This window comes from Oryx dammah, unplaced genomic scaffold (assembly GCF_014754425.2).
Source record: "Oryx dammah isolate SB20612 unplaced genomic scaffold, SCBI_Odam_1.1 HiC_scaffold_29, whole genome shotgun sequence".
Taxonomy (NCBI): Eukaryota; Metazoa; Chordata; class Mammalia; order Artiodactyla; family Bovidae; genus Oryx; species Oryx dammah.
This window is the reverse complement of record NW_024070213.1, coordinates 61802914-61811650: the sequence shown is the minus strand read 5'-3', so window position 1 is coordinate 61811650 and position 8737 is coordinate 61802914. Positions and strand designations below refer to the sequence as shown.

Sequence of the window (8737 nt, the reverse complement as noted above, 5' to 3'; positions counted from 1 at the left end):
ACTAGTGCCACCTGGGAAGCTCCTCAATTTCCCTACTTTCCTCACTTTTCTTTATCAGCAGCTTCCTCAAAGGACATGAGCCTTCTACTAATATGCTCTTCAATATCTTTCAGTCTTTCACTAACACTCCTAGATTCCTTCCTGGTTCTACCCAAGACCCAGTTCCAAATCCATTCCCACATTTTTAGGTTTTTATTATGGTAGCACTTCATTTCTAGTATTTGGACAATCCTAGAAGCTACAACCCACACTCAGGAGCTGACTATATATGCTGTTGTTTATTTTGCTTAACAGTTTTGGATATCATTCAGTATCAGTAGATATAGATTAATCCAGTGTCCCATTGTCTGATTGAATCATATTTAAAAATCTTAACTTTCTAATATTTAAGATTTAAATGATTAATATTTTATTTTTTGATTAATATTTTAATTGTTAATAGATTGGCCAATTGCTCTAAGCTGAGTCCATTAACACTCACAACAATGTATGGTAGTGACGATTTCCTCAAATACTTGATCACTTGTGTTAGCAAACTCTTTGACCTTTACTAAATTGCTAAACAAAAACCATTTCATTGTTACTCTAATTTGGATTTTATTTATTATGAATAGGGTCAAGTGTACATTCATTTGTTTGAAAAGCCATTTTTACTTTTTCCCTCAACTGTCTAATCACAATTTTTGCCCATTTGGGGGTGACTGATAATTTTTTCTTATTGATGTTTTATAGCTCTTAAGAAAAATAGACCTTTATCTGTCTTACATGTTGCACATATTTTTTCACAGTTTGTCATTTCTCGTTTGTTTATAGAAATTTCTTCACCCACGCTTTTTATATAGGCAAATCTATTAATATGTCCTTTTATCTTACTTAGAGATCTCTTCCCCACTCCAAGATTATTAAAAAAAAAAAAACTCCATGAATTATTTGACTACTCTTTGTGGTTACATTTTTAATAATAAGATATTTGATACATCTGGAATTTATTTTGGTGTAAAGAGGGTGAGAATCTCACTTTCCCTCCAGCCGATTAGTCATTTCTTTGTACACAGTTCATCCAATAATCCAACCTTCCCTCCCCCTTGCCCCCACATTTTCATTGTTTTACATTTCCTATTATATCTTTTTTCCCTATTAAATTGCGACATCTTTTATTAGAATCATGGGACCACAGGACTTAGGGCAGCAGCAAGAATCCAGCTACAGCTAAGGTAGTACAGGTCTGCAGCTTGCACGCGTAAGTACAACCAATCTAGGCACTGTGTGGGGTTTCTTCCCTTCCGCAAGTCTGCAACAAGGAGCAGTCAGAAGAAGCAGGCCCTTGAATTACTGAGTGTTTGTTACATCATTGAGTATTCGTTAGATAACTGGGGTATGCGGGGGCTGGAGGGCGGGGGAGGCGAGGCTAGGAGGGAGGCTGTCAACTTGTCTTTGTTAGCTAGGCAGTCTTTATTTTCCAGTCTTGTCTGGGTTCCTTTATCTCACCCTAAGTATCCAAATCTTCCTTGAAATGGGGTTACAGGGCGTCCCCACCCCATCACTTCCCAAAGCCCTTATCGCCTGTCCTGGCCTACAGTCTCGATGGAAAGACGGCTCCTAACAAATAGGAATAGAGTGACTTGGATCGCGGTGGGGCGGGGGAGATGCCAGGGTTCGGAAGCAAAGGGCTGGCGGGGAGGGAGGAGGCGTGAAGAGGACCTTCGTGCTTCGCTGGCTTCGCGCCCCCGCAGTGTCCTCCGTGCCCACCAGAAGGCGCCCCAGCGCTCTCATTCTCGGCGCGTAGCCTGACGCTCCTCCGCAACCGGCACCCGAGCCGAGCCGCCGCGATCTGAAAAGCCGGGCGGCGGCCGGGGCTCTCCCGGGCCGGCAAGTGGGACAGGGTCCGAGGGAACCCCGGATTTCTTTCTGGGATTGACGTGCGGCGGTTTCTCGACTCCAATCCCCCAACCCCGCAGGAAACGCCCAGAACCACCCCAGCGCGGTGGTCTACAAAGCCCGGAGAGTCCAAAGGCGGGCGGGGTCGTGCGCGCTCGGGAGGCAGGAGGACTCTCCCTCACTCTCAGATTCACTCCCGGCTCCCCAATCAGGCCGCCTCCAGGAGCCCCATGAGGACTCTCAGGCCAGGGCTGAGAGCCTGGCACAGCCCTGACCGAAATCTTGCAGCGGCCTTAAAGCGTTAAGACAGGTCAGTGCTGGGGCGGGACGCGGGACTGAGCTGGAGGCGGGAGGAGGCGCGCGCATCGGTCCACCTTGTCGCCCCGCAAGGCTTCGCGAGGCCACTCACGGGGTCACCTCCGCCGGGGCCACCCAGCAGCGCGGGCGTGATTCTGCATTTTTCATGACAGGCAAGGTGTGGCGCTGCCCTCTGCAGCCCACCCGGGCCAGGTGATGCTCGGACTGAGGGGGTGGGGGATGCGTGGGCCAAGGGAGGCGGCGGGCCCCGGAACATCCACTATTCTAATACAACGATGCTTTTTCTACTTACGAGCCGCCGCGTCGAAACCGCTACCTTTAAAGGTCTCTTGATTCGTCGAGATAACAGGCCTCTGGGGTGAAAGAAAAACGAGATGTGGGAGAGGGCGAGAAGAAAGGAGGCCAGGAGACCCGAGGCCCGGGGAGTGAGGGGAGGGGGACGAGGGTACCGATTCGCTATACAAATCCTGGCGCGCGAGATGCGGGAAGCCCCAGCCGGGTCGGCTGGAGTCTCCGGAACCGCGGGGGCCCAGAGTCTCCACCCACGCTTTCGCCCACCACCTTCTCACCCTCCCACTCCTTCGCCACCCAGGATGCGGCTGGGCCGCCGGGCCCTCTGTGTGCTCGTCCTGCTGCTCGCCTGCGCCTCGCTGGGGCTCCTGTACGCGAGCACCCGGGTCGCGCCGGGCCTCCGGGCACCTCTTGCGCTGTGGACGCCCCTACAGGGCAACCCCAGGCCAGAACTGCTAGGTCTTGCCCCTGAGCCCAGATACGCACACATCCCGGTCAGGATCAAGGAACAAGTGGTGGGGTGAGTGTAAGGAGTCGGGGTGACAGCATGGCACTCGCTGGGGGTAGTCTGGGAAGCTTCTGTTTCCTCTGCTGCTGAGCTCTGAATCCTGGGCTCCCTAGAGTGGTTGTGTGTCGGGGGGTGGGGGGTGGTGGCGGTGGTGAAGTAAGAGGTGGAGGGGGCTACTGAGTCTTGTGCTTTGGGAGTGGGGAAGGGAGAGTTGCAATCAGGGTTGCAATCACTTTGTGAGTCCTGGTCATTCCCTGTGAAAGGAGTCCAGCTGGGGTCCTGATGGTGTGTAGGCAACTCTGAAACCTTAGCATTTGGTCTGTTCTATATCTCTGTAAAATCCAGATGTAGAGGATGGGTCATCTCATGGGTGGTCCCTCCTCTGGGGGACTATATGAAGAGCAGTGATTAAGGGGACAGATTTTGGATGAAGAGGGTTGAATGGCGAAAGTGCGGGTGCTGTGTCAACCTTCCGTGGGACCAGTGAGCTGTATGGCGGGGCTCTGAGGACCCTTCCTCCCGGCTTCACAGGCTGCTGTCTGCAAACAATTGCAGTTGTGAGTCCAGTGAGGGACGCCTTCACCTCCCCTTCCAGAGGCAGGTCCAAGCCTTTGACTTCACCAAGGCCTTTGACCCTGAGGAGCTGAGCACTGTGTCTGCCTCGAGGGAGCAGGAGTTCCAGGCCTTCCTTTCAAGGTACCCGGTGGAAAGGAGGGTGGGACTCTGCCTGTGGAGAGCCGTGGGAGGCCTGGAGGGAGGGTGTGGTAGGAGGGAGAGCACGGCTCCCCTTGATTCCTCCTGTCCTCCCCTCCTTCACTGCCAGGAGCCAGTCTGCTGCTGACCAGCTGCTCATAGCCCCTGCCAACTCCCCGCTACAGTACCCCCTGCAGGGTGTGGAGGTCCAGCCCCTCAGGAGTATCTTGGTACCAGGTGGGGAGGAGGGTCCAAGGGGGGGACCTAAACCACTGTGAGGGTGGCAGAGCCCAGGCTGGGTGAGAATGAATGAGGGAAGATTGGAATGCCAGGTGGGGGGCTTCTAATGAAAGGGAAACTGCAGGTCAGGGAGGGCTCATGAGGTGGGAGATGGAGATGGGGACAGAAGGGACTCTAGGATTGTGGGGAATTGCCGAAGACAACTGGAGAGGTTTCGGGAGAAGGGTGTGTTCTTGCTGACTGGCTGAAGTTAGATGCACAGGCAGGGCAGGCTACCCAAGACCTACTGCTTTGATGGGAAGGAGTGAGAAATCAGTTACTCTGGGCTATGCCCTGCAATGTGCCCTGCTGTGGCCTCAATAGGAGGGATGGGTGAGAAGTTCTGTGCTGTGTGAGGTGAAAGAGGGAGGAGAAAGGGAGGAATCCCAGGCTGTCTGTGATTCTGGTTCCCTCTCCTTGCTTCCAGGACTGGGCCTGCAAGCCACTTCTGGTCAGGAGGTATACCAGGTGAGAAGAAACAGGAGGGTGGGGAGGCCAGGTGGGTATTAATGATGCAGGGAGGGCAGCGAGGCTGCCAAAGGAGGGATGGAAGAAGCAGGGAGGCAAGAGGTGGGTAGGGGGCATCACCCTGCACCAATCCCCTCTCCCAGGTGAACCTGACTGCCTCCTTGGGCACCTGGGACGTGGCAGGGGAAGTAACTGGAGTGACTCTCACCGGAGAAGGGCAGCCAGATCTCACCCTCACCAGCCGAGGGCTGGACCAACTCAATCGGCAGCTGCAACTGGTCACTTATAGCAGCCGAAGCTACCAGGCAAATACAGCAGACACAGGTGCGAGGCCTGGGTGGATGTAGTAACAGGCTGGGTGAACATAGGAAGCCAGAAAGGAAGGAGCAAGCAAATGGCAGAGGGTGTGGGAGACACTCAGGCAATGGCCAGAGCTGCCCAGACACACAATGGGCATTTCAGCTGGGCCAGCAGGGCCAAGGAGGGAGAGAAGGGGCCTTTGTTCAACTGGGGCTGGAACAGGCCAGAGGGAAACCCGAGCCTTGGGTGTGTCCCCCCTTCAGGCCAACCATGGTGGCCCCAGGAAGTGACCTGACCCAGGAACTAGAAGACTGAAGCTCTATTCCCAGCCCACCACTTACTAGAGGGCAAAGAGCTTTCTCTCCCAGAGCCCCCATTTCTCCTCTGGCAAAAGGGTTATAACAGCCCTCCTGTTTCTCTCCAAGGCTTCTTTACCAAACCTACTCCTACTGGGGGGCCTTTGCACTTGCTGTTCCCTCTGCCTAGAATGCGCTTCCCCTAGATTTTTGCATGGCTGGCTCCTTATCTTTTGGATCTCAGCTCAGATGGCTCCTCTTCACTCTCACAATACTTGTCTTATTATCTATTCAATACTTATCTGTACCTGAATTTTCTTATTTACTTAACCTGGAACCAGAGGGACTAGGTTCCTACCCCAGCTTTCTTGCCTAAGAGTTGGGTAATTATGGACAAGTTAATTTCTCTCTGCCTTCTTTTTCTGTAATAGGAATCTACTTAATAGGGCTATTGTGAGGATTAAATGAGTTCATATAGTTAAAGTAATTTTAAAAATGCCTGGCACATAGTAAATGCTCAATAAAGGCTAGCTTTTAATGAAAACTTTTATCATCTTTCTCCCACCCATTAAAATGTAAGTTCCAGGGGGATACGAACCTTGCATTCTTATCTAACAGGGCCTAGAAAAGTGCAACACAGGGTAGGCACTTAAATACTGACTTACTGAAAAGAGAACGTTGGCCAAGCCCTAGGGGCCACATCTCATGTCTTTCTTCCCAGTCCGGTTCTCCACTGAGGGACACGAAGCTGCCTTCACCATCCGCATAAGACACCCACCCAACCCTCGGCTGTACCCACCTGGGTCTGTACCCCAGGGAGGTGAGACTGGTATGTTCAGGGGCATAGATCCAGCCTGACAGGAAGAAAGTTGGGATAGGGTGGCCCTGGGAGGTGTCTTCCTTCTCCTCACTCGCCACTCTCCTCTGCATCTAACTCTGTCCCTCACTCCTAGCCCAGTACAACATCAGCGCTCTGGTCACCATTGCCACTAAGACCTTCCTTCGTTACAATCGGCTACGGGCACTCATCGCCAGCATCCGCCGCTTCTACCCAACGGTCACAGTGGTAATCGCCGACGACAGCGACAAGCCAGAGAGCATTAGAGGTCCCCACATCGAGCACTATCTCATGCCTTTTGGCAAGGTGCACAGCCACAGGGCACTGGGAGGGGGCATGCCCTCAGTCCGCAGTCTCCAGGGTAGTGAATCCAGCATGAGGATTTCTGAAATGTAAGCTCCACGGGAGCTGTCTTATTTGAGTTGCCTTCTTAGAATGGTGCTTAGCACCTAGTGGGGGCTCAATAAATAGTTGATGAATGAATGAATGAACGCATGAATCAAATACATTACAAGACTCTCCCCCAGAACACCCACTCAGAGCCTCTGGCAGTAGGAAACTGCATGTTTTTTAAACCTAGCTCCTGGCCATTCCTAAGCACTTCCAAAGTTTGGAGAGGGGCACAGGCTGTTGGGCTTCCCAGGTAGCTCACTGGTAAAGAATCCGCCCGTAGGAGATGCATGTTGGATCCCTGGGTAGGCAAGACCTGGAGGAGGAAATGACAACCCACTCCAGTATTCTTGCCTGGGAAATCTCATGGACAGAGGAGCCTGGCGATATATACAGTCCATGGGGTCGCAGCGTCGGTCGCAGACTGAACACACACGCACAAACAGAGGCTGTTGAGAGGGGTCAGAAGTGCGGAGTAGGCGGCAGAGGGCTGCGTCCTATCTCGGTAGCATCGCCAACCGTACTTACCCTTTCCCAGGGCTGGTTCGCAGGCCGGAACCTAGCCATATCCCAAGTAACCACCAAGTACGTGCTGTGGGTGGACGATGACTTCGTCTTCACGGCGCGGACGCGACTAGAGAGCCTTGTGGACGTGTTGGAGCGGACGCCGCTGGACCTGGTAGGGGAGGGGCCGCGGGATGGAGGGTGGGAAGAGGGCTTCCGGCAGGCTAAGGCCAAGGCCGGGAGACCCGAGAGCAGCCAGCCCGGGACGGAAGCAGACCCTGGGGCACTGTCTGGGTCCTGCAGGGGTGGGGCGGGAAAGGACCCAGCAGGGAAGCCAGCCTGGTGGGGAGAGGGAGCCCAGACCTAACCCCTTCCAGTGCGCGTCCGGCCTGCAGCCATCCTCCCGCGCCGGCAGGTGGGGGGCGCGGTGCGCGAAATCTCCGGCTTCGCCACCACCTACCGGCAGCTGCTGAGCGTGGAGCCTGGCGCGCCAGGCCGCGGGAACTGCCTCCGGCAGAAGCGCGGCTTCCACCACGAGCTCGTCGGCTTCCCGGGGTGCGTGGTCACCGACGGCGTGGTCAACTTCTTCCTGGCGCGCACTGACAAGGTGCGCGAGGTCGGCTTTGACCCGCGCCTCAGCCGCGTGGCGCACCTGGGTGAGTGGCGCCCCCTCCAGGCTGGGAAGGGACCCTTCGGGGCTCGGGACCAGGGACCGCGGGGTGGTGGGGCAGTAAGGGGCCTGGGGCCCTGGGTACTACTGACCGACCACCCCACGGAGCCCACAGCTGCCACCGAGGTCCCTAGAGCAGTTCTACGAAGATTTATCAAGACCCGTGCCCCGGCCACAGAGAGAGCTCCAAACATCCCAGCTCCAAACATCATTTAAACCTCAGCGGCCAGTACAGCCACTGGGTCTGCCTTGAGCTTCCCCACCACTGTCACCTCGGCCTCTATCCTGCTCCCAACCGAATCTCCTGGCCACCTCGGAGCAGCCAAGTCCGCATTTATTGAATTTTTGGGTGTGTGAGTGTGTGTTGCAGGAGGGAGATAGGGAGGGAATCAGTTTTCAAAGCACAAGGTAAGGATATTGACACATTTTATACAAGACTCAAAGGGTTGATTTACATGCCTAAGGTCCTTAGAGATGGAGTCTTTGCATATGCACCCACCATATCCCAAATCTCAGTTCTCCTTTAGGGGCAGCAGTGCCTCTGAATCCTCAAGACCCTTCATTGTGTACTCCCCTTCCCTCTGCCCCCAGAATTCTTCCTGGATGGACTTGGTTCTCTTCAAGTGGGCTCCTGCTCAGACGTCGTTGTGGATCACGCATCCAAGTTGAAGTTGCCTTGGACCTCAAGGGATGCGAAGGCAGAGACTTATGCTCGGTACCGTTACCCGGGATCACTGGACGAGAGTCAGGTGGCCAAACATCGCCTGCTCTTCTTCAAACACCGGCTTCAGTGCATGACCTCAGAGTGATGGCCACTTGGGGCCTTTCAGTTATCAGACTGGGCCTGTCTCCTTGTCCCTGCCAGGAATTCCTAGCAAACCCCACCAGCCAGTGACCACTCCACTGACTGTCCCAGTCTCCTTCAGAACTTGATCCCAAACAGGGGCTTGTCCTGGTGTCACTCCTCCTTTCTGCAAGTGCCCAGGGGCATGATGGAGCCATAACTTGTCCCACAGCCAGTGCCAAGTCCTCCCCCCAATCCCTTCCCCTAGGGCAGGAAGTGGGGGGTTGCTTTTCAAGTGCCAAAGAGCCCATAGGGGGACTCTAAAAACCTAAAGCAGAAATACTCTCCTCTCATCTCCTTGGTACTAAGGGGTTGGGGAAGCCCCCAGTATATAGTCCCAGGGCTGTGCCCCTATCTCTGGATCCAGGACTCTGTGCAGTGGCTGCGGCCTCACCCCCTTGGAGAGAATGGAGTTGGAATGGGGGCTGGTGAACATACAGGGGAAAGCCGTTTTTAGTTG

General features: G+C 54.2%; 1 protein-coding gene across 1 annotated transcript; it reads left to right on the top strand.

Moving 5' to 3' along the window:
- The first annotated feature begins 1803 nt into the window (after nt 1-1803).
- B4GALNT1 (beta-1,4-N-acetyl-galactosaminyltransferase 1) lies at nt 1804-8729 on the top strand. The gene is made up of 11 exons (XM_040233084.1): nt 1804-2188; nt 2789-3007; nt 3527-3691; nt 3819-3925; nt 4395-4435; nt 4579-4759; nt 5753-5851; nt 5985-6175; nt 6798-6938; nt 7179-7419; nt 8025-8729. The coding sequence occupies exons 2-11, from the start codon at nt 2790-2792 to the stop codon at nt 8240-8242; spliced, it is 1602 nt and encodes a 533-aa protein (XP_040089018.1). The 5' UTR covers nt 1804-2188; nt 2789; the 3' UTR covers nt 8243-8729.
- The last annotated feature ends 8 nt before the right edge of the window (nt 8730-8737 follow it).